This window comes from Olea europaea, unplaced genomic scaffold (genome assembly GCF_002742605.1).
Source record: "Olea europaea var. sylvestris unplaced genomic scaffold, O_europaea_v1 scaffold2344, whole genome shotgun sequence".
In the NCBI taxonomy this organism is placed as follows: domain Eukaryota; kingdom Viridiplantae; phylum Streptophyta; class Magnoliopsida; order Lamiales; family Oleaceae; genus Olea; species Olea europaea.
The window spans coordinates 44,560-71,363 of record NW_019241557.1 but is presented as its reverse complement, the minus strand read 5'-3'; the positions used below and the strand labels follow the sequence as shown (position 1 = coordinate 71,363).

Here is a 26,804-nt window from a genome sequence, read left to right as displayed (position 1 = left end):
TTTGTCAAATTCCTTTTTTTTTTTTTTTTTTTTTTGTCATTGACATGACATCCTAGTGGACCATAATAAATTTTGCACGTAATAATTCGAAACATCTACTAAAAACCATGATACAACAGTTTATCAATGTTTTGGCAGAAACTTAGAGAACTTGAAGACGCACATTAATTTTTTATGATTGTAGAAATCAATTTTTAAGAGAATCTTCGATCCTTTTTAACTTTTTAGGGCAATCAACACCATATTTTTTCCTCTCCAAATCTGTGCATTTATTATGATTATAATGACCTTTGAAGGCATCAGCTACCAGTGCCAATTGTCTCACCGATCTTTGCACAAGCTCACGATCAATCTTGTGAAGGACTATATTATTTTCTTGAATATTTGTGTTACAATAATAATCTTGGACAGAGGCAGACCCAAACCTTTAGTATTGTGAGGTCAAAATTTTAAAAATAATTTTTTTAATAAACAACATAATATCAATGAAAATAAGTTTGTATGTATTTTAATACTTTGAAAACGTCGTATAATTATATCATTATTAATATTATTAAATAAATTTTACTACTTGTATAGTTTTGTTTATCATTCATTGGCAAATGCTGAGCTAACATTGAATAAATTAAATTGAATATAGAAGTTAAATGAATTGAAATAAAATTCAAGTTTAGTTCAGGAAGTAAATGAAATTCAAATAAGTAAATATAATTCGAAAGTAATTCAAATTGCATTTAATCCGTAACGACCCTAAAAAATTTACATCATATTTCATGTAAGACTTCCGAATAAAACGATATAAATTATATTGAAAATTTATAGTGCAAAAATAATAATTAATTGAATTTTTTAAAAAAAAAGAGTTAGACGTCTTTTTTGATGCGTACGTTTGATACATATTTAATTATTTTCGATATCCGTTTGGACCATTCGATATGAAAACGATGTAGTTTTTGAAACAAACTTTTACATGGCATAAACGATTTGTGGATTCAGATAGTACATGATCACAAACGAATTTTTAAAGTTAGGATATTTTCGAAATTTTCAAAATACTAATTTCAAACGCCCTATTTTAACATGTCATAACTTTTGCTATATTTGACCACTTCGCATGTCATTAATAAGTGAAAAACTAGATCATGAGCACTTCGAAATGGTATTAAGAATGCAATATTTTGACTTCGTTTGACATCCCGACGAGTGCATCAAAATAGATTGTTAAAAAAAAAAAAAAACCTCGATCAAATTATTATTATTTATATTTTTTATATATTTTTTCTTCACAAGATTTTACTACAAAATCAAATGCAGCAAGTCATTTTAACCTGTAACTATTAATAATTATTAATTTGGTTAAACAAAAACATCACCTCATTTTTTTTTTAGAACATAATAGAAGCTTACCAACACATAAAAAGTGACTTCCCTAACATTTTAATTTTCACTTTCCTAAAGTCCAACCTCTAAAACCCTAGTAAAAATTATGCTATCGTTTGATTTTGATTCGAAACCAGCACTGAATCCCAAAACCTTAAGGGCATCACCAAAACGCCAAATTTCATCAGAATTTTGTGCAAAAGCTCTCCAATATAGCATCAAAGTTTGCACCATTTTGAATCAAATGGTGCAAAGTCAAATTTGCTCCTTCCCATTTGTCAAAATAAATGATAGACGGTATATTTGTCATTTGTGTTATTTAATTTTTAATGCAGTAATTTTTATTATAATAATAATATTAATAATTGTATTTAAATAAATTTTACATATAAAAAATAATACTTAATGAATTAATTAAAATAAGAATACATATATACACACACACACACACACATTTATCTAGTTTTATTTAAAGAAAATAATACATAAAAAATATCCAAATTCAAAATGTATTGCACTAATTTTTAATGGCATGATTTAATATTTTTATTTTTGTAGTGTTTTCACTAGTTGTATTATATATTTTTATATTTATTAATGAATTTAATTTTTTTTAATTTAACGTAATCATTTATTTAGTAATTTATGTATTTATAAAATAAATAAATAAATTATTAATTAAGAATAAAAAAAGAGAAAAGAATTATTAAATAAGTGTGTAAGTTTTGATATAATAGTGGAGATAATTTTTAATTTGATATAAGATTTATTGCAAAATTTAGTGCAATTTGGTTCAAATTTTGGCGAGGGTTTAAGATGCCTAAAACCCAAATTGTTCACAAATGCGCGACGTTCGGCTATTATCACCATAAATACAACATCGCAATCATTCACCGGAATCTGATTTGATTGAAAATGGAGGGATTGCAGAAGGCATATCGTAGTGCAATGTCACAGGCACAGGAATCAAAAGCAAAACTCAGCTCCTTCGCCTCTTCTCTAGAGAAGACATCCTTAAACTCGAATTCCTCTTCTGGGTCTTCTATAGATTTATCTGCGGACAAGTCTCAGCTTTTGCTCACCCGATCCTCCAGGTATAAAACATCTCACTCTCTTGTAACAGATGTTTCCATGGCCGTTTCTGTATTGTATTTAATTCTGCAACTTGGTGCGTCAATGAAATTTGGAGAGATTCTTTGGTTTTACCTAAGAAAGCATTCTCTTTTGATGAACAATCACTAACTAAAAGAGGAACCGCATAATGAAAGCACGGCTTGCTGAAAGCTTGAATCTATGTCTCGTAATCCGGTTTTGGAATCCTCCATTTATTCGTTTGGGATCTACAAGATGAGAAAGAAAGTTTTGATTTTTATATCGAAATAGAGGGAATCTTTCAAATTTTGATTTTTATATTGAATATAATCATTCCTTAGTTTGTGAGTTACCCATTACTGGGAATAAGAACAGGATTTTGGTCTTTCCTTCACTTCAAAAAAAAGGTAGATCGCTTCGTTTTCTTTTTCTCAAAGCATAGGAAGCTAAACCTCCAATGAAGACAGTGCAAGCGCTCATTTAGAAGTTAAGACATGCATTAGGTTCAAAGTCCATTGAAGACCTTTTGTTACGAAAATAGGTAGAGGTATCACTCAAATTGAGGAATTGTATAGGACTTCAACTTTGTTTGTTGGCATCGAGATTATTTTATCATGTAGCTTTTAGATTTAGATATATCCGAAAAAATGTGGGGATGCCACTTTTAATATTTCTAAACACGGAAAATAGGACATATAGTTTAGGTGTAGTGAAATAGAAATTTTCAAATGATTTCTAGGAAGAAAATGTAGAAGGACTAGAGTCATAAAATCATCTTATGGTCTTTTCATTGTGGTCAAAAGCCAAGTTCTAACCCTTTAATTCGGTGAAGAAGGAGATTCTTTTTGGAAGACGTCTGCTTACATTAACGAACATGTAGTAAAGTTTGCACAAGAATGTTGCATTAGGAATGAGAACATGGAGCAACATACTAGTTACACTTATCAATTAATGTGGATCAGGAGTGGGCTAAGGAAATTGTAAAGTGCCACGTGCCCAACCTCGCCTATTTGCTCAAGTATTGATGGTCAAAAGTTGTACTTGTGATCTATGTTGCAGAGGCAACTAAGACACCAATTGCGGCTTTTAAAAACGAGTCGTCAAATATTTAGATCTTTTCGAGTTACGGGACCCGCTATTCTTTTTATGAATGCACGAATTTTAAATATTAAGTTAAACTAAGAAAATTGAAATATGAAAAAAAGGAATGATAGTTAAAAACGCCATTATTCAGCATCAAAATGTTGAATTCCTCAATCTAATTGCACTCCTCGTTCTTGTTAACTTATAAATTATCAGTTGATTATCCCTCAAGTACTAGCCTAAATAAATTAAATGCATCAAAAGGATGGTGTGAACTATTTGCTCTGCAAAGGAAAGCGAAGGGGAATAAAGGAGTCATGAGATGATACTTAACGGTAAATAATCTGAATATAAATGTCAAAGAATATGTTGCTGTTAAACATGGTGGAATTACTAAAGAAACCCGGTCCATTTAAGAAAATGAATTGGAGAAGAACAATTCTCCCATCGTTTAAAAAACTCTGTCGAGGCCTCCCTCCAAGTGAGATGGGTAAACAGGTAAAAAAGCCCTCTGGTGTTGATTGTGAAGTAGTTTTTGGAGGAGCACATCTCAATTGTGTAAGGTACACGCCTCATAACACCACCTCGGGGCTTGACTTATTACTTCACTATAGGTGTGGGCCTATAAAAACCAAAAAAATTTGATAAACCTGTTATTTAAGTAGCTCGTTGTCCACTAAAACATTAAAAATCTGTATTTCTCATAAATCCATATTGAGAATATTCCAACTAAAATAATATTTCCTTATAGATGCTTTGTAGATTTTTCTTTTCTTTGTTTACACGCTTTAAAGTATTCAATAATTTGAAGATTGTTTATGATTTATAATGAGCTTGTTTTGCATTTTATTAATTTTTTTACAGTGAGGCCTACGTCTTGCCACATGTTGGAACAAAGCCTCACTACCTGATTACACCTTTTTAAACATTGTGTCTGACTTCCACCGCAGAATCTAAGGAACATACAAGCCCCTGTTTGATTTGGCTAAAAATAAGATTTTTAGTTGACTTTGATAAAAGTCAACAAAATATATGGTTGAAAAGTGGATAAAAATTGTGGTCCCATAAAATGTGTGGTTGAAAATGAGTTATAAAAAATTGGGGCCAGACGGGGGCTAAATGACGGGACTTAAACTTGGTTTACTGCTATTTTGTGTGTGTGTGTGTGTGTGTGCATGTTTGTTTGCATCTACCATATGATAACTCTTGGTTCCTCTGAAATATTTGTTTAATGGTCGTGACTGGTACAATTTGGCTGTCTTTGACATATGATGGTTAATGTGTATACTGTATAAGAAACTAATCCATAAAACACACTGTTGGTCTTCTGATGCTACTTGACAGTTCTTGTTATCCTGATTTAGAGTTAATGAGATGTACGTATCTCCTGTTCCATGAATCAGTGAGATTAGAAACTCTTTCCTTCAGGCGATGTTTCTACGAATATTGCTACAGAATTAAAAAGCATTGTCTATGTAGAAGTTGTGGTCTTTTAAAGACCCACATGCTTATATTTTTATTTTGTCTGTGTCAGTTTGCGGTGATAAGTTTGTAAGAAAGAAATAGAAGACCTTTAAAATAATTATAATGAATCTGTGAATGCAGACAATCTGTATCACTGTGGACCTGCTCAAAGCTTTGTACTATTTGCTTTATTGCTGGAGTATTGGTTGGTTACACGCTTAAACGACGCGTTCGTCTCTGGGCCTCAAAACTTCTCAAGAGATTGCATAATGATTAGGTTGTAAGTTGAGATGCTTGAAATTTGAAAAGAAGCCTGTTTGAAGATCAATGATGGAGAAAGTTTCAACCCCGTGGACACTGTCTCTTGGATTTATTGTAGTTCTTATCAATGACTGGTTGTTAAAACTGTATACACTCGTGGACAGTTATATTGCTTTTCATAATACTTCTATTTTGCTTTAATATTTTGTTACATGTTTTACCCAATTTATCAGAAAAGCAAAAATTATATGTATACAAAACACTTTTGTATACACATGTTTGATTTTGATATCATTGGTCTTTACCGTGGGGCGTGTTTATGCCTCATACAATATATATATGAAGCAATTATTTTGGTTTTTATGCTCATTATGCAATTCAGAAACCAAAATATCTTGGTGCCGTGTCGAGCAGTGTTCTTCAGCTGCAGATTTTTAATTCCTAGTTCTCCTTCTTTTGCTTCTGTCCAGTAAGTTGAAACTATTCTTTATGCTACCATTTCTTCTATTAACACCCACAGATTTTGTACTTTAAATCAAGGTATCAATGTAATTCAGAAGCCTCAACTCCTGGTAAGGATTTCTATTCAGAATGCTTCAATTTTGTATCTGTTATAGATATTTGTTGTATGATGACTATCTAGATTTTTCATATCCCTGATATGTATTAGTTACTGAAATCGATCACGTTTTTATTACTGAAAAAAAAAAATGATGCTATTTTACTACAGAATGGTGTATAATTCAATTACAAAGAACAAATTCTAATCGCTTTTCTTTCTTCTTCTTTCCTACTCCACAAGCCTTGGACTACATTTTTTCCCCCCTGGAATATCTATTTTGATATTTGATAATCCTAATTATATGATAAACGCATTTACATTCTTTCAGATATAATGAATATATATGTATATATCTTCGTATATGTGAATAATTACAAAAACAAAATAACAGCTTGAATTGTTAGTTACTAATCTTCCTGCTTCAAAAGTATTCCTTGTGAAATTCAAATCTTGTGGATGTTCTGTAAGTCATTTCTTTTGACAATTTCTTCAGCTCCTTTGCCAAGATAGGCATCCCACAGTAAAAAACTCCTGCAAGATGAGTTATTTCCTGTTAATAATAAATTACATAATGTGCAAGGATTCTATGACCCTAGCTGCTACTCAATAGTCTGGTTGCTATTAACTGAGGAAATTATTTTCTGATGTATCATTGTGGGAATTACTTAATTGGCATACGACGAACTTTTTCATCATAAGATTACATTGTTAAGACTGTCTGCTTAAATTCATGTTCGAATTTGAAGGAATAAAATACATATTCAGAATTGTGTCTAATAATGTTTTGTCAGTGTACTTCTCATCTTTAGCTGGTAGGTTGTTGAATCATACTGTTGTCTGTGACCTGGAACAACTTTGACAGCAACGCATCAATGAGAAGATAAAAATGGCATTTAAGATAGGATCATATGAGTGTATGATTGGGAATCTGCTTCTCAAGTATCTTTACCTATTGTTGAAAATGGATGCTTTGACGCTATTTTGTTGAATACTTCTCTCCAATCCGGTCTTGCGAAATGTGTCCTCACCTGAAAAGCAATTGTTAGATTTACTTTTGGGTTCCATGATAGAGCTCTTTAAAACTTAAGTTTTTCCCATCATGATAACTTTCAGTACTTTTACTTAATAGGTAAATGGAAATCATGGAGTAGTTATTGACATAATAGTTCCATTTATATCTATGAAAAACATTAGAATAATGATAAATCGTACTCTGGTGCCAGATAGGATATCAACTCCATTCTTAGCATGGTTTAGAGCTTGGACCATGGTGATGAGAGTTGACCTTGCATCACCCTCTTCATAAACACTTGTTAAATAATTATGCATCTCAATTTGACCCTGTTTTATTGTGAAAAAACGGTAATTCAGATCATGAAAAATTGGCCAAAGCCTGAAGTATTTAAGCCTAGTTTTCGATCAAGAGATGAGCATTACTTTGTGATCCATCTCAGCAACTTCATTCATCACTCCTTTAAACCACTCGAAGGATCCGTGTTCCCTGGTAACCCAGTAGAAATGTGCACTCCTTGTCCTTTCTGATTTCTTCTTTCCACTTGATGCAATGCTCGAAGAGCCAAAACTAGTTGAGCTATCATCTGATTTGCTGGCTTCTGTAGCCGAGTCCTGAATCAGCAACAGCAGCAAATGGCGTAAGTTTAGATAAAATTATTTATTTTTAATAGAGTGAAAAAGATAATGATTTAGATATTGCACTGTACCACTTGGTCTTCTGGTTTTGTGATGTTTAATAGATCCTTGAGGATACTTATGAAAGGAGTAGCTCCTATTCCTAGTCCCACAAGAAGTAACACATCGTAGTTCTGGTAGTCTTGTGCTGGAGCTCCATATGGTCCATCAACAAGTAATTTAGGTAGACTGCACCAATATATTACCCTTATTTAGACTTCCTTGATAACCACCTGTAAATAATATTGAGAAAGTAAAATCTATTGGATAAAATTACCCTGTTTGATCAACATTCCCCAGTGCTCCGAACTTAGCTCGACCAATCACACATGCTGAACTGTTATCTTCCGTGAAAACTCTTTTAAGTTCTCTTGTCCAGTCTCCTACTGTACGGATGTGAACACTAAGGTAGTTGTCTCCTGGAGCTGAAGTCAGTGAAAATGGATGCCTGAAATTTCAAGTTGTGTTAATGCTTGCAAGCATCTATAAACACATACATGTTTGTCTATATATATATATATATATATATATATATAGTATGTGCAGCAGTGATTCTCACCATTCAAATGTGGAGATTTTTGGACATTGTAGAAATATATACTGCCCACTTTTGTATTTAAATCCATTTGGCTTTGCCATAATCAAGCTGAAGACGCCTCCTGGAAGTACAGAAACCTATAAAGTCCAGAAACACACTGGTAAAATTACTTTTTAATGTAGATTTTTAGGCATCATTGCCTTTTCTCATTATTGTTTACTTGAAAATTTGCCACTATAGCAGGAAGGGAGGCAACGCATTTGAATTCTTTAAGGTTCAGTTTTTAAATTTTATGGAAGATATCTATAGAGTTGTAAATATGTAGCCATCATATGCAAAAGTTGTCTTTTTGGACAGCTCTAGGAATATTAAAGTTGCCATTATGGTATCATCTTGAATCATAAACGATAATATTAGGCATCTTCTGATCAGTATGAACTAATATCACTGCACAAATTTGATCTTGACTTGGGATAAAATTGTTCTTTTAGTTTTTCATCCTTTTTTTTTTTTTTTTTTGGTTTTTTTTTTTTTTTTTTTTTTTTTTTCCAAATTTGTACTAGTATTTGCTACTAGCTCTGGTATTGTTACTTGACTTTATTACTTTCTAATTTATGTGTTAATAGCTTTCCTCACATTCTGCACCATTGTCTTTCCATAAAACTTGGTTTGATATTGCTCCCAAAGTTTAGACGATTTCAGCGAGAGATAAAACCGAAATGAAATCAATTACCTTCAAAATCTTAACTGCATAATGTTCAGACCTACACGTTCTCAGACTTCGTTCAGCTACATAAAGGAACAGGGGAACTGATATGTACATCCATGTCTGTCACATTTCAACAAGTCATTGTTAATATAACTATGATTTCTTAATTCTGCCTATTGATTTTCATAGTACATGTTTCACATATAAATATTGTTCATCTGTTATAGGCTAGTTATGAAAATTTTCCATTTACTGTTCTTACCGTTTTCTGGTACCATTGGTGGACCAAGAACAAGAAGGTCCCATGGATCAGGAGTAATATGTATACCACAACGAGAAGGTGATGAGAGTACCAGAATGCATTGAAGCCTGTTAGTTTGTTGAAGGGTGATGGCAACTTCACCCCATTTTTTCGAAAACCCCGCGTTGCTAGTGTGAATGCAATTGTCATCAACACTACCATAGAAATCCCTGTCAAGCCTTCAACACCAGTCAGAAGGCTGACATAAGTGGGTTTTACATTGTTGAAATCAGCTGCTATGAGTGCAAACATTTCTGGGGATGAATGAATTACACGAGGAAAATCGCATAGTATATGATTTCCTGCATGAAGTATGATTCCAACTGCTATACCGCATGCTAGTATCTGTGATTTGAAATCGAGTTATTGTGGAAAAATATATTTGAGAAATTTACTAAGAAAATATTTTGTTTATATTTCTACCTTGTGAAAGTTAATGTTGTCGTCAAAAGGGATGAACAGCCTGGCTCTTGTGGATCTCAGCCATGTTAATATATTCCGGCAGACTGGTAAAAGTACAAGAGCCATGTTGAGTTTAAGCGTCTCAGCTGCTCCTTTTGCTGTTGCTAAGCAGTATCCCATTATTTGAAATGCTGCCTTCTGCCTGTACTGAAGAAACTTCCAGGTGAAAAGTCCGGCCATGGCTATTATCCATAGCATTAAAATCCATCCCCTTTGCCAATTGTCTAGCAGGAGGCACTTAAGTGCCGACCTGATTTTATTCACTATGCTTTTAGCTTTGAGGGCATTTAAATTCTGGCTCCATCCTGCACTTGCTATGCTTATAGGTCTGCTGTAGTTCATGTAGCTATCCCTTTGTAGTAGAAGTGTTTCTAACTGCCATAACTGAACCAGGGGCAAATAGGAGATGTTATTTAGCATTTATTTCTCAAAACACAGAATAATCAAACATAAATCATTTCATCTCGACCTTGCTCTTATGCAAGGTATTGTGGACCGGAGATTACTGAATCCTTGTCTAGCATACCCATGTTGTTCACTATTTGATACTAAACGGGCAATTCTTGTTTCAGTTATATACAAATTATTTTCGTTACAATATTCATATGGTTCGTCTTACTTGAGCATCGGATGGCCTCCTACTGCCCACTGTAGAGTTGTGTATTCTTATATATGCCAATTTCGAGAACAATAATATTCGAAGATTCTCGCAAATTGTTACATTATTTGTTGTGAACTGAAAATTTCCTCGACGAGAAACTTGCATTGCACCATATATAAAATTGCTACTTGTATAAAATTAGTTGACGAAGTTGGTTTACAAAACAATATCTACACTAATCATTTCAAAAACACTTTTTTAAATCATTTGAAACCAAAGGTCAAGATTCTGTCGACAATTGTTTTGTAAACCATTTTTATCAATTTCTTTTGTACAAGTAGATTAATTGATAAAATTGAGACCGTTGTATAAGTGGATGACACCTCATTAGAGAAATAAGTATTAGGAGAAATTTTTGATACCTCGATGTACCCAATGTTGTCTGGGTCTAATTCTTCCATTATTAAAGAGGCGTATTCCTCTGCACGCTCTTTCAAATTGGATAGTTTATTTGCAGAAGCACTCAACATGATTAGCTGGTTAATAATAATAATAATCAGATTAGTTAGTCCTACTGAAAATGAACGACATAAGACTATTCTTTAGTAAAAATTGCATTTCTACAAAATATAGCCATTTTTTTGGTTTTTTTTTTTTTTTAAATTTGGTATAAAAAAAAAAGGGAAAGTCGAAAATAATTTACCAAAAATTGAAGCTAATTTCTCTTATTTCAATTTTGTAAAGAAGACGAGGAAAAAAATAATGTTGTGGTAATTATTTGACGACATATTAAGGTCCCGTTTGGTAGGGATTTTTTGCTCCAAAAAATTGATTTTTTGACCGTTATTTTACTATTCAAGCCGTAATTTTTGACTTCTTCTCTCACATGTGGACCCCACTTTTCTTCTAACGGTCAAAAAATCAATTCTAAAAATTCCTACCAAACGGGCCCTAAAACATTATCGAGCTACAAAATAAGAATAAAAATGATAATCGCAGCAAAATAAATTAGCTAATCTTGCAAGTTAGATAGATTACGGTTTGAAGTAAATCAAAAACTTTTGGTTTGTTGTAAGAGGTTGACCAATAAATATAACGAATTTACCTCTTGCACTTCATCTCTCGTGATTCTTCCATCTCCATTGCTATCCGCCCTACGAATAATGATCCATTAAAATAGAACAACAGATCTAATCTCAGAATAAATGATAAGCCTAAGTTTCTTCATTTGATCATGGACATGGAGAAGTGACGTGAATAGAAAAGATATATAGGATTATGGTTGCATTGTACCCACATGTCAAAGAAAATCTGTAGACGTGCATCGAAACTCTGCTCCGATATTTGCAGCCAATAGTCATGCAGCTCCGCCTTCGTTATCCTCGCCGTCTTCTGCCTCCGCCGCCGTGCCAGTGCATCAAACACGGCCACCGCAAATTCCTTCGATTCCGGCATCCCTATATGTACATAGGAAAAATTAAACATAATTCTAGTATATTTAAGTCGAAAATTGAAGAATTAATTACCTATGCATTCACCAAAATCTTCTCGGGAGAGCAGGCCGTCTTTATTCGTGGCGTCGAATCGAGCCTCGACTTGTTTCCACAGTACATTGGAGTCAGATTCGCCGGTGTTTTTGCTAATGAATCTCAGTCCACCGAGAGCTCTTTGAGCGCTCGATTTGTTCCTCACAAGCTTGGCTTTCATTTTCATCAGCTCGCGCGCCGATGTTAGCGTCGCCTCGTGCTGATCCTCTACGTCGGAAGCCGACGCCCTCGACGATGGCGACCTCCGCCACGAGAGCTTCCGGCGCAACTTCGACGCCGCCGAGGAACTCCTTTTCAAAAATCCACTCATTGCCTCTTCTCCGGGGGGGACATTATTGTTAGATGTAGGTGCAACGCTACAAAACAGAATAGAATTATCGTCAAGCTCTAACGTGACTTCAACAAAATCATCTCCATTGTTTCGTCTCAAATCGTTGAGAAATATCGGCAGCATTGCTCCCCCGACTCCATACTCCGGCCCCTCCCGGGAACCACCCGGCAAGTGGCTGTAACTGGACCTCTTCGAGCTGCTCCCAAATGACGATGACCTCATCATGCAGTGAAATTTGGTGATGAAAATGGGAAGGAGAAGAAGATGTAGAGGATTGAGTCACACGCTACGTCCCTGAAAATGCTTAAAAAAATAAAATTGCACTGTATTGTATACATGAATTACAATTTCTCTCTACTGTGACACATTGAAAGGATTCTCGCCCAAATATATTTTATATACACCTAATACATGTAATAGTTTTCCTAGATAACCCTTATAAATTTTCGCATTAGTGAGCCCCGTACCTCAACTCCCCACATCACGGTGCCTACACCTCGATCAACCTGGCATGATCGAAGATAAAACTATACACACCCAACATCAATCTCATTCTTTTGCTCGGGGTATATATGATCAAACAATTTGTTAGTAATAAATGTCCCAACAAAATGTGTACTAAGATTTACATGATATCAATTTGCGATGACAACTCTCTTTTCAATTTACAAATACGTTTCCAACAACAATCATTATGCTAATCATGATTATACTACTAATTAGTTAGTGAATTCAACTTAATTAAATATGTATAATAACGAAGTAAGGGTATACGTGGCACATATTCCTCCGGTTGGTGATGCTATGGTGGCGAGTTCTCTTTAAAAGTTTTCTCTAATTAGAAGAAATACTTTTATTAAATCCATTAAATGAGTTCAAAAGAAATTTTAAAATTTCCTTTTGACTATTTAAAAGTTATGTCAAATGAGCCCCTATTTTTTCAACGTCTAAATGAAAATTCGTAATTTGTAGAAATTAAAAATTGCTGTTAAACATCAATTAGCCAATCTTCTACATTTTTTTTATCTCTCAAAATAATGAAAATGATTAATTATTGTGGTAAACTCTTCATTGTGAGAGAAAACTCCAAATCAATAACTACCTCTATATTATATTTTTCCTGCCAACTTTTTTAATTAATTTGTCTCTCTAATCCCAGTCTCAGTACAAGTAATGAAAAGTTGGCAGCCTGTGAAAGTTTCTAAAAAATCCTTTCATTAATTCACTGTTGAAAAGTCTAATAATCTAATAAAAAAATAAAGATTTTAATTATTAATTAGAAAAGTATATTTTTATTATCTTGTCAATGAAATTCGTGTTTCCCACTCTCTCTCTAATCCCAGTCTCAGTACAAGTAATGAAAAGTTGGCAGCCTGTGAAAGTTTCTAAAAAATCCTTTCATTAATTCACTGTTGAAAAGTCTAATAATCTAATAAAAAAATAAAGATTTTAATTATTAATTAGAAAAGTATATTTTTATTATCTTGTCAATGAAATTCGTGTTTCCCACTCATTGCCTAACGACTACCTACCAGAAATGCCTCCAGAAACCATTAAATGTTTTCTTTAAAACTTTATCCAATCAAAGAATTTAATTATGAAAATTAAATTTAATCAAATTTTATAACTAAAAACTTATATTATAGCAATTTTATTAACTCCATTTTAATAGGAAATTAGGCCTCCATTTGGCAAAGTTTGTGTTTGTTTGGAAAAGTTTGAAAAATTGTTAAAAAGTTGTGTTCAAATTCAACAATTATTTTAATTATACATTTAATGAGACTCGTAATTTTTATTAACTTTTCGACCACATATTTCATAAATTTCATCAAAATATTCGTCAAACAATCCCTATATAAATCAATTTATAAATTATCACACTTTAATTGTTAACCATACATTTCATTGAATCTACAAATACTATTAACTTATTCCCCAGCTATTGAAATGTATTTACAAATAAGTCGTTTATAAATTCATTTCATAAGGAAGACAAATTAGTTTTTAAAAAAATGGAGAAGGCATTGAATTATAGGAGGGTTAGCATATATTTAAAGTCTCGTTATATTGGAATTTGTCACTTAAAATAGGGATGGCTACATGGTGGGTTTGGAATGGCCGAGGCAACCTCCTCCACCCCCTGCTCCATTGGGTAATTTTCCATCACGTTACCCATATAAGGCGGGGCGGGGCAGGATAGGCCCTTTGCTCAGCTTTTAATTTTTTAAAATTTATTTTATTGTCCCCATTTATTAAAGTAAAACAATAATGTAGTTATTAAACTTTTAAATTTATTTATTTATTTTTACAAATTAAATTATTGAAATATATTTGGTAAACTAGGATTTTGATTATTTATCATATTCCTTAAATAATCTTAATTACCATTTTCTACTAGAATTACTGAAATTTCGTAGAGTTTTCCATTTAAATTATTTGAATTTCAAAAAAAAGTTATACGGGGCAGGGCAGGACAGAATAGGACAGGCCCTTGTACTCGTACCTGCCCGGGGCGAAATTCCTTGCCCTACCACCTTTCCAAATACCCGAATAAATGGGTAATCCTCACATCGATCGCACGCAGGGCTCGAGGGTATTGGATTTATTTTTTTATTTTTTATTTTTGTCATCACTAACTTAAAAACTCCATGATTTTTCTCTTAAAAATTTTAAAGGACGTAAAAATTTATCCCATTAAGAAAACAGGAAAACACACTGGATTTAAATCAAGGAAAATTGCCACAAATGTCCTTAACCTTTTATTTTGTTGCAAAATACATTTTAACCTTTCATTTTTGCGATCGTAATCGCAAACTTTTCACTTTAATGATAATCAAAGTCCAAAGGACAGATTTCATCCAAAATGCTGTTAGTCAACAACGATATTGAAATTCTGACTTAAATTGACAAATTAAGTGAGGAGCAAAATGGTAAATGAACACTTTTTACAATAAAATAAAAATCAACAAAAATGAAAAAAATAAAAAGTAAAAACTTTATCCTTCCCCAAACACCCCACTTCCGCCCATGCCATTCCAAAACACAAACTTCATCTTCTGCAAAAATTGACGGCCGTCAACCACCGCCCCCAATATGTTGTCCCATTTCTCCAAATACTTCCTCAAAAACTGGTGCATCAATGAAGTTGTGAAAACAGCTAGATTAACAATCAAGGAAATGCTAGCATTCTTCGATTAATAATTAATATAGTCACTTTACTCAGAGAACTGACGTAGTGGAAGATTATAAAAAAGATGAACAATCACAAAATGAGAAAACACTCAAGGAAATTTTTATTGAATTCAAAAACTGCCGTCTCAAAGGACTTACAACGCCTTAAATAGAAAAAAATCGAGCAAAATTCGGAAAATAGAATAAAAAAAAGATATTTTTCCAAAAATAGAAAAATATGAGATAACTACTAACATGAAAAATCCTTATCTTCAGGATCATCCTCCAACAAACAAAATACATATCCAAATTCTATGGAAAGAGATATTACAAAAACAAAAATTACCATAAATAACAAAAAGGTCTAAACGAGGGTCTAAACGATAGATTTTGCCCAAAATTGACCTTGCTTGGCCCTGAGTTTTATTCATTGGCTCGATTCCAATCAAATTAGACTAACAATTCACCAAAAACGAACAAACTCGAAGTTATCATGAAATCAAAAACCACTTTTATGCCTTGCGACGGTCCCATTTCATCATAAACTCTAATCCCTTATGCACTTCATCAAGAACAAAACGAAATGCCTAGCCAGCAATATGACAAATCCAAGATTTTGAATAATTCTGTTAACACATAAAAATGCAGCCCAAATCGAACAGCCCAAGGAGTGAAGCCCAATTGGAGAATCCTCAAATCAGATAGCCCAAATAACGAAGTCCAATTGAACAAATCAAGATGAAGGCCCAAATAAGGAGGCCCAAGAACGCGGTAACGCCATCTCTCAAGTTTGCAAGTCGCCCAGAATTTGAGCGAATGGAATGTCATACAGTCGCCCAGAGCTGTTACTTTATTCTCGCCCAAACTTTCAAGTCGCCCAAAGTCTTAACAAACATAAAGCGTCGCGGTTATCAAGAAGTGCAGTTATCAAAGCAGTTATTAAAGCAGTCATATCACGTTCCACAATTCAAGGAATTCAATCGATAGTGGTTGAACGATGAAAGGTAATGGCAGCAGTTAAAGAGGCAGTTTTCATGACAAGGTAGCCATTACAAAGAAAGTTGGTAGTTATAAGACGATCAAACAGTTTTTAGAGTGGTTGATCACAAAGAGATCGTCCATGAAGTATAAAAAGGAGAAAAGACATAAAAGCAAAGGACCGAATCCAAAACTCTCGAACAGAGGACATGTAATTTTCATTTCTTTAGTTTTTTAGATTTAAACACTTTTCTTTCAGTAACTCGTGTGCTTGCGCCCCTTGGAGGTACGTTGTTTTTCATTTCCAATTGTGAAATTCATCGTCAATAAAAGAACACCCCTTTTTGGGACTTTGTCTCAAGAGGTTTTGTCCCTTACACAATCGTCTGATCTTTTTTAATTGTTAGCGACTAACCCGCGCGAAACAAATTCTTTCTCAGTAGATAATAGTATAGAATCAGTATATGAAGAGACGCCACATGCCATTGCTCAATCTTGGGTGGGAAATGGTTTCAACCAATGAAAACACTATTATATAACAAACCAATCCGAATAAATTATGGGCGTTCAACATGAAACAGAGTATGTGATGCAGCTAAAAAACAAAGCTCATCAATGCCGTCGAATTTGGAAATGTGGATTTCGGCAAGTCCATTTTCAAGAACGGGCCGTTTAATACTTTAACGATGGTTGCGATGGGCATTACGATGTTGTGCGGATTGGGGGCAACTGTGGACGGTTGTCAGTTTTATGATTTATCTATTTATTTATTTGGATGGGATGGGATGGAAAGGGTAGGTTTTTTTTTTTTCCTCGTTTTGTTGATTTTTGTTTAATTATTTGAATCGTTCTATTATTAAAATTGTTCATTTACCATTTTCCCTTCACTTAATTTGTCAATTTGAGTCAAAATTTCAGTATCAGTATTGACTAATGACATTTTGGACAAAATCTGTCATTTGGACTCTGGTTGCCATTAAAGTGAAATGTTTGGGACTACAATCACAAAAATGAAACGTTAAGGTATATTTTGCAATAAAACGAAGAGTTTTGGGACCTTTACTATAATTTTCCCTTTAAATTATCCCATAAGAAGTCAATTGTACTTATTATAAAGATTAAAGGACAGGGCATTTATTTTTTGTGAAAATTTTGTCTAAGAGATTAAGTATGACTTATTTTAAATTTAAAAAACAAAGTTTTAAAGTTCAAAAATTAAATTTTATTTATGAAATAATTAAAATATATATTTTATTAATTAAATATATTAATATCATAATTATATACTATTTGATCACAAATTATCGAATTAATTGGTCAAAAATTATTTCAAAGTCACAAATCAAAAATTTTATAAGTCACTATTTAGTCATCTGTCACAAATCAAAAAATTTATAAATCACATATTATTTATTATCTACAAAATATCCAATTTATTAGCCACGATATCAAATAATTGATCACATATTATTTATTAGTCATAAATTAAATAATTTACTGATCACAATCGACCAAATAATTGGTCACAAACCATTCCCACCCCACGCCGTCCAATACAACCATGGGCATGAGAACCACTAGGGATGTCGACTCGCAAGCCAAAACATGGGCATGGCTTAAGTTAAAATGGTTCAGATATTTTTTAGCTCGGACTGAGCTGAGCCAGCTCTCGCTTTTTTAATATTTTTACAAGCAGCATGTTGTTGCCTTAAAAGCCTTTTTTACATTCTTTTTTGTCATTCAAAGGTCGGCTCGTTATGGGTCAAAAATGGGCTCGGCACAAGCCTCGAGTCGGGCCAGCTCGGACTTTTTCGGGCCAAGCTGACAAGTTAAATTGACACCCCTATTTGCCATCGCCGTTAACCATCACACCACCACCAGTTATAGTCACAGAAAATGAATAAATGCACTACCACCACCACCAATGCACTATCACCACAGCAATCGACAAGTCACAACAGCGAATCTAATTAGAAAATCACTAACCAAAAAGACCTCCCACAAACCAAAAAAAAAAAAATGAACTCCAAAAAATAAAAGCACTGATGCGATGCTGCTGATTGAGGTTGCAGTAATGGTGCTGTCCGCAGCGAGGCATCGTTGCGCGCAACCACGTCTCAAAGGGGACACTATTGCTTCGTCACTTCAGGTAGTGAGCACCATTTTGTTTGCTAGTGCTGCTGTTACTTGCAGCTGTAAAATAAAGGTTTTCGGAGTCGGATGAAGGATGGGTGCTACGTCGGAACAATGAGGGGAGGGGTACGTAGAGAGAGTGAGAAGAGCGAAATAGGAAGAGGGGGAGAAGAGAGTGGAAAGTAATTTTTAAGGTTGGGATGAAATTTAGTTGGGGTGGTATGGAGTGGGGTGAATTAATTTAATTTACAATATTATTATTAGTATTTTAGAAGATGAATTATCATCTGAATTTTGAACAAAAAACTTTGAAATCTTATTTTTGTATTGGGAAGTTAAAAAATTGACAGACAACAAATGGCAGAAATTGATTGAAAGATGAAAAGAGAAAAGAAGTAAAAATTTCAATCATTTACGACCACGTCAATATTGATAAAGTTTTTGTCAAGAATTCCATATACTCATTATTTTTTCCTCTTTTCATTTTTTTTGTTTAGCTTGTTTAATAATGCTTGAAGGTAAATTTTTTTGTTCCTTTTTCTTTCTCTAACTTTGGAAAGGTGGATTAATGCACTAGACATTTGAAGTACAAACGTACCTTGAAGTGGCAAAATCCTTGTTGATTGTTTAATGTACTTTAATTTTGCCTAGAACCTTCCATCTTGTCCTTCATATTAATGTTCACACGTTTAAAAAAACTAGGTTAGTTTGAATTGCAGTGCAAGACAAGAATCAATATTAGTGTAATAAGATTCTTTCTTCGGTACATAATGCATTTTACGAAACAATCATACCGCGCCTAAGTACGGTTGGCAATAGGATGGGTTCGGGACCCCGCCCCATTACCCGTTTAGGGCGGAGCGGGCGGTTGCTTCGTTTACATAACCGTTTAATTTTTTTTATATATAGTTTTTAATAATTCATTTTATTGCGCCTATTCATTCAAGTGAGACAATAATATAATTATTAAAATTTTTAATTAATTTATTTACTTTTAAAAAGTTAAATTATTTGAACATATTTAGTAAACTAAGGTTTTCATTATTTATCATATTCTTTAGATAATTTTAGTTGCCATATTTTATTAGAATTAATGAAATTTCATGAAGTTTTTTCCTTTAAAGTATTGAATTTTTAAAAAATAAAAAAACAAATGGGGCGTAGCAGGGTTGGGCTCCCGTTACCCGTACCTGCATCAGGGCAAAATTTCTCACCTCATACCCGACCCGATTATCTGATTAAGTGGATAATTGCCGCCCATCGGGTTTGACGGGTATATTTGCTATTCCTACGCCTAGGATTAATCAACAAGCTGTTGATTATGTTTGTCTTCTCTTAAGCAATTTTTCTCTTTAGAAAATTCAACTATACCTAAGTTGGGAGCTTGACGAACACCAACATGTATAATAAATAAAGAAAACAAGAATAAAGAGAAGTAATTTGTATAAGTGAATCGACACTCGTAGTCTTGACTTTAGCGTGCCAAATTACTAATATCTTTCAACCTATATTAGCACAAACTAACGTTATTCATCTCAATCAATGTTTAATAGAGTGTTATTTTTTACCTTATTCAAAATCAACAATATAAATTGAAATTTTTTATATGTGGTATGTCAAATGTTATTTATATATATAACTAATGCAACAATGCAATCTTTACAAGAATTTTGTTGACACTAATTAATTGATAATAATTGTGTCTAATGAAAAAGATTAATGAATCTGAAACCGACCAAACGTTTGAGTATGATGTAAAGGAAGGAGTTAGTTAGAGTGTAGATTTCAAGTAGATGGATGAATGTTTTATTTTATAACATGTAAATAGGCTGTGTCAAAGTCCTCCACATAGTACACCATATGCATATGCAATTTCTATATTTTCATCATAAGCAGCAGTTAGTGTAGTAAACAAGTCAAAGTAAATAGTCATACTTTTAATGCCCATAACTTTAAACTATAACACCTAGATGGCTAGAAACGACCCCATAAGTTCAAACGAGCAATTTGATTTCCATAAATATTTATAGAATCAAGTCGAGTTATCCTTCTATAATCAAAATTTTCAAATTATTAATGTGAATTCAATACGAATTCTATTATCAAAAGTTAATAATCACATCCATAACTAAAAAAAATAAAACTCATTCAATATAATCGCAAATTTCTGTCTTCATACAAATTTTTTTTTGATAAAAAAATATTCACCAAATGTTAATTTAAAAAAGTTAGAACACGTACTTGGTTCTAGATTCAAAAACCACTTAAAATTTAGGCAGAACACGATTTGGTAGGTTTAGGTTCTTTTGCCCACACATAGATGGAATCCCAATGTTCTTTTTTTTTTTTTTTTTACAAGGTGTCCGGGCTTGCGTCGGACTAGATCCTTGTCCCTAAACCTCCGGCCCCTCGGCAGCTCAGGGAGGTAAATTGCAGGATGTGCCTTTGTTGACTCCCAGGTTCCCACAACTCATTTGGACTCCTTCCGCAAAGAGAGCTCTCCTCAATGGGCGTTTGTTCACACCAATGGCTTCCTCTCCATATGGCTCCCAGTGTTGAATCCCAATGTTTATTATGGTAACAGAGGTCCCTGCCTAGCGCGAAGCATTGTTTTGCTGCTTATCCACGTTTTATGCTTTGTAAAACACTATTCATAATTCTCAAATGAGACATTTGATTTTCTACAAGTTCAAATGAGTTATCGCGAATGAACCACGTAAAATCTTGTATTAGAAAAAAGGTTGAACTCCAACCTTGAGGGCCCTCACCGTCCCGTCCCTAGAGAATCGTGAGGGACGTAAACCGCGGAATGTGTCCCAACAGGCTCGGAAACAAGAGTTTGCCCGTACACTGGTGCCCACAAAGTGTCCAATTTTATATTTCAGGAATCGAACCCTCACACTGCGGCTATCAGCAAAGCTGAGACTACCTCACTTCTATTCTTTGCACCACTAGATTATGCCATGGGGGTAAAATCCTGTATTAGTTACATATAAAATGCTAACCAAGATAGAAGATATCTGACTACTATCATCTCAATATTTATCTAAATATCCCTCTTATGAAGGCAAAGATATTATGTCCCTCTTATGAAGGCCATAAAAAGAAAAAAACTGAATGCATATATATGTTGTTTTATGTGTGCATTGAATATAACTATTCTTATCTATAATTATAAATCTAACCAAACTCTTAAGACTTTAAACTTCATGTGAAAGCCACAGCTGACTGGTAATATTCAGTTTGTCTAGAAAAAATTGGCAAAGTCGAATTGAAAGATAAAACCCAACTAACCTGCTTTGACATGCAATAATGCAATAATAAATCATTTCCCATGTGAAATAAAATACAACTTTCCTTTGTTAGGATGGTATAGTTTTGATATGATAACTACACTTGATATTTTCTTCCCTAAATTCATACCAAAGTAATTTTTCTTTTCTCTAAATCCATTCCGACTTCATATTTTCTATTTAGACCATATTCAACGTGACATGATTAGTTAAGAGATACATGCAAAATGTTTAGAGTTTGAGGTGTAATTAACATATCTTTTCTCAATTTTGAGATCGATATGTATTACTGGTTAAGAGTAAATGTGTATATTATATGTTTATGTGGCATAAAGATAAGCGCAAGTTCTATAGCCTATAACAAGAATTTCATGTTCAATTTTTAGGATTTCTTAATTGGAAAAGAGTAGATGTTAAAGTCTGGTTTATCGAATTTTACTCAATTAAGAAATTTAGTTAGCAAATGGGTTTTGTTTTTCTTTTGATGGCAGTTTTGGTTGGCAGAAGAGCCCAATGAAATCCTACTAAAACATTGAAATGTATTCGGCCCAACTTATGGTATACAACATGAACTAAATGAAAGGATCATAAAGAAATCTAAAAAAAAAAAAATGTAATTTGGGGGCATTAACGTATGAATACGACGTACTTAGAAAAAAATATTATTATTAAGACTATGTAATTAAATCTACAGTTACAATATTTCTATTTTGCCATTCACATAAATTTATAGGGGATTCAATTTATTTTACAATTTCAAAAACATTTTGAGAAAGTTAATACAGCAAAATCCTAATATTCTCGCAAAAGACTCAAAAAAATTATACCTTTTGAAACACATTGCAAGTAAAGAAATTGTTCTAGACCAAAACAACTCCAGCATGAAACCTTGATTCATATCAACACAATAGAATCAAGGCTTGACGAACACCCCTCAAGAAACAAAATTTCGTATTGAAAATTAGAAAGAATATCGACACTCTCTACTATGTCTAAAATATCGTGGGAATGTCTATATGTTTTAGTCGAAGTTTGGGGTCTATTGAGTATGTCGAGCTCTGTATACATAGACCGGTTGATTTGAAATACTATAATTTCAAAACTCAAATACCGGTTGACTTTGTCCCTTATTCATATAGTTCCATTTTTTATAAGAATATAAAGTTTTAAACACAAAAATCAACTCAAGTGATACTTTTAACCAAGGCTGATAATATTTAAAGTAAAATACACCAATCCACAATATTAGTTCATGCTCTTCAATTTGAGTGGATAATAAATACCAGTATGATGATATTGGGCCACACAACCCTTTATGTCGATCATTACTGTCAGTACCACCTTTAATCATTTTTTTTAATGATAGGGGAACTCGCAGTCGCTATCTTTAGATGTGCACTGGATAAACTCTTGGGTTGGCGCAACAATCTGTAAACCACGCCAGCTAGGTAAATCGCACTACGCAAGTACTGTGCAACATGTTCGACCGAGAAAGTGTTGATAGAAGGAATCGAACTCATGACCAAAGACTTTCGCTTTCACTTTTAATCATTGCAGTTTAGAAATGATCGAAGCAATATTTTAAAATGTACTTCATTTTAGAAATGAAGAAGCACCTTTAATTGATTACTACTTTGGTGACGTGTATTCATGTTCTCCTAAGAATTATTACACGACACAATTTATTCCACAACTGAATTATTAAACTTATCGAATTATTAGTTTAGGATTTGTCTTTTTAACCTTAAAGCAGTGTAGGCTATCGAAGTATGGGACTGTATTGGAGTTGGAATCCAAAGGTTTGAGCACTTATTATTTGTATCATATTCATGATTTATTTACATGAACAAATATAAAATGGATAGGCACACATTCCACAATTTTGGCGTCAATTTATTAGTAATAGTGCCACACAGTGCCACATAATTTGGATATACAATTTTGGTGTCAATCTATTAGGAACAGTGCCACGTAAGTAAGGTCCATTTACATTAACATCTAATTGATTTCAAAAAAATTCAAAAAATGCTCAGGAACATGAAAGTATACCGTACACATGATATGAAATAACATTATCGAATTCGCGAAATCCCTCTAAAGAGAAGAAGAGAAAAGGAATTACGCAATCTCCAATAGAGATGACAACGGATTGGTTCAGGGTCGGTTCAACCAAAACTATCACCGAACCATTAATTTTTTTGTTATACCATAACTGCACCATAATCACGAAAGTTGGTTCAGTTCAGTTCGATTTGTATCTTGGTTCGGGTCATTAATAACCACAAAACTAAATTATTTTTAATTGGTCCATCCGTTGAATTAAAAAGAAAAAATGTATGAAAGAAAGTCAATAAAAACTAAAAAATGATACTAAGTCGATGTAGCAAACAACATTCCAAATGAAAATGCAAAAAATATCTCAATTCTCAAATACAAAATCGCAATTTAACAAACAATATTTAATAACTCAAAAAGTTCCAACATCTTCATTTTTCCTTACAACTCTTACTATCATACGTCAAAACTCAAAGATGATTCCTATATAGTATATAAGAATGAAAGTAGAGTAATAAATCAATAATCCATCATGTTCTTAACTGAAGATTTAAACAAAGAAATATACCTCTTTGTCAACATTCTCATCCCCAAAACTATGAATCCTATCACAAATTAATTTAATACAACTTGGCCAATTCTAACGGGCGAAAAAGAACGCTCCAACTGCAATATTTCCCAGCTAAAAAGGTAACCCATTCATTGCACACATGTACATCACACATTTTCTCCATTTGCTCTCTCCCACTTATTTCTCCATTCTTGTTCTTTTTCACCTTTCAGAATTTTTAAACCCAAATATCCACTTAGGGTTAGATTTCTGTAATTAAAGAACTCAATTTCTTGTTTATGTGTTGTTTAGGCCACAAGTCATCAAAGAGGAGAGAAATTAAAGTCATTTATCTCTAAAGCAGCCACCAATTGTAAAAAACTGAAAATTCTAGATATACTTTGGCCAAATCTTGTACAAAATTCACAACAAATTCAAATAGACAAATACAAATTATCAAAAGAGAAGATAAGAAGCTCACCAGAGGTAGAAGCCTGAAAGTCGAAGGAGAAGAAAATATTGCAAACGGACGGAGGCGAACGAGACGACAGTCGGCACTCGGCAGACCCAGAAGGCAGAAGCTGAGATTCCAATTTCCAATAAAACATTTGTGCCTTTGTGTTAGACTGTTAGGGTTCAGGGTAGGGTACGTGGGTTTAAATTTAATATGTTAACGGGCCAGAAATTTTGGGCAAAAGAAATTAAGTAATTAACATAGAAAAAATCAAAAAATTATGGAAAGCCCAATTATTATTAATTTATTATTTTTTCTAATGGTTAATCGGTTCAATTCGGGGCGATGGCGTAAATATCATACTTGCCCCGCTCCGAACTGGTTCATTAAAATTAAATATTATATCCTCCCCATTGCATCATAGGTTCGATTTTTTTCGCTCCATTCGATTCCATTAATCGCGGATTTTTTGGTTTTGATGGTTCGAATTGTCATCCCTAATCTCCAAGATGAATTTTGGGAAGGATAAAAAATGAAAATAATAGATATTTTTTCCCTACCAGATATCCTGTTTTCACAATCGCACCAAAGAACTATCTTTTTAGAAATTTAAAAAAAAAAATTATCAGAAATTCGCTAAAGTAAAATAATAATTGAGATCTTGTAAGTTGTTATTACATCATTCACTCCAGATTAAGTAAAAAAAAATTAAAATTAAAATTAAAGAAATGATCATAAATTTTAAAAGAAAAAGAAAACATGGTCTTGGTTTAAATCCCATAAAAAAATGTGAATATCTCAAATTTTAGTTATTATTCATTTTACGGCTATAATTGTCGACATTAAAGAACCGTTGTCTTGATTTTTTAGTGTTCCAACCACACATTTGTCACTGTTTTCACATGATTTACCACCTAGTTCATGTCGAATTGTCAATACCTTTACGTGATATTCAATAATGATTCCCCATCCAACAAGAAATCGAGCTTTATTTATAAAAAATTTCCATATCATTTATTAATATAGGCAAGTGGTTTAATAAAAGAGAACTCTACATTATGGAAAAGTATACAGTTAAAAGGATATTAAAATTTCATGAATTTGACAAGATTGAATTAGATAACAAGTAAGCCCTGTTTGAGTCCCATTATTTCTCATTATATTAAATTAAATTTTTTTCTTTCCTACTTTTAACCACACAACTTTTAATTAAATAATATTACATGTAAATCAAAAACTTTTCAACTACTCATTTTTCAAAAAAACACTATTCATCTCATTATAATTTACAAATAATGGGACCCAAACGAGGCTAAATATTTCATCCGTATCATTCAAAAAACTAAACATGTCACTAATGTAGTAAGAGATACGTAAATTTATCTATATCCCATATTATAAATGAGATGAAATAGGAAACGAATGCGATTGAGATAGAAAACGATATAATTTGTATAACTATTTTGTCTTAAGTTTTCCAAAGAGAAAATACTCTCCTTATAAAGTTATGAACAATTAAAATTAAAAGATTATACAATCAAACTAATTAATAAGAAAAAATATCAAAGAATATCATACTATGGAAACTATTTTGTCAATCTTACCATATCCTTAACACACTAAGTTAAGTGGCAAATTGAAGCGGGCTACTTTCAGAATATTGATTCCTTGAAGGCAACTTATAACTAGAGTATTGAACCTAATAACATGTCTCACACTGCAGTATTAAGACTTGATTTGTCGACTCGAACCTCTTCTTATTGCATTTTTGAATGTTTTAGTTAGTCAACTGATTTATTTATATAGATTCAATGTGTAGAATATAAGCAATTAAAAAGCAACAACCCACTTTTAATTATTTCTAAGTGATTAGTCAATCAAGTTCAATTATACTATGGTTTGAATGTCACAATCAACAAATAAAACAGTAAACAACACTAAAGATGACCACGAAGAAACCCCAACTAGGTAAAAATTTCGAGCACTTTGTCAATTAGTAATTCACTATAAATTGAAGCAAACTTACAGTACGGACCAAATTCGTCTGCCCCGTGGAAATTTTGACCTCAATTCATGCAATCTCTATTTATCCTACTGAAGTTGTGCTCCTTAAAACAAATCCCGACTCCTGGTTATGACTTAGCCCTCTT

General features: G+C 32.9%; 2 protein-coding genes across 2 annotated transcripts; one reads left to right on the top strand and one right to left on the bottom strand.

Annotated features, from left to right (window-relative positions):
* Window positions 1-2,187: 2,187 nt before the first annotated feature.
* Window positions 2,188-5,571, top strand: LOC111381633. Its single transcript, XM_023005431.1, has 2 exons — window positions 2,188-2,474; window positions 5,161-5,571. The coding sequence occupies exons 1-2, from the start codon at window positions 2,296-2,298 to the stop codon at window positions 5,294-5,296; spliced, it is 315 nt and encodes a 104-aa protein (XP_022861199.1). The 5' UTR covers window positions 2,188-2,295; the 3' UTR covers window positions 5,297-5,571.
* Window positions 5,572-5,981: 410 nt separating this feature from the next.
* LOC111381632 (respiratory burst oxidase homolog protein E) lies at window positions 5,982-12,324 on the bottom strand. The gene is made up of 14 exons (XM_023005430.1): window positions 11,669-12,324; window positions 11,440-11,599; window positions 11,248-11,296; window positions 10,565-10,678; window positions 9,503-9,925; window positions 9,041-9,424; window positions 8,803-8,898; window positions 8,091-8,206; window positions 7,809-7,979; window positions 7,564-7,720; window positions 7,280-7,468; window positions 7,055-7,183; window positions 6,792-6,870; window positions 5,982-6,373 (listed from the first exon to the last, which is right to left on the bottom strand). The coding sequence occupies exons 1-14, from the start codon at window positions 12,243-12,245 to the stop codon at window positions 6,264-6,266; spliced, it is 2,754 nt and encodes a 917-aa protein (XP_022861198.1). The 5' UTR covers window positions 12,246-12,324; the 3' UTR covers window positions 5,982-6,263.
* Window positions 12,325-26,804: the final 14,480 nt, after the last annotated feature.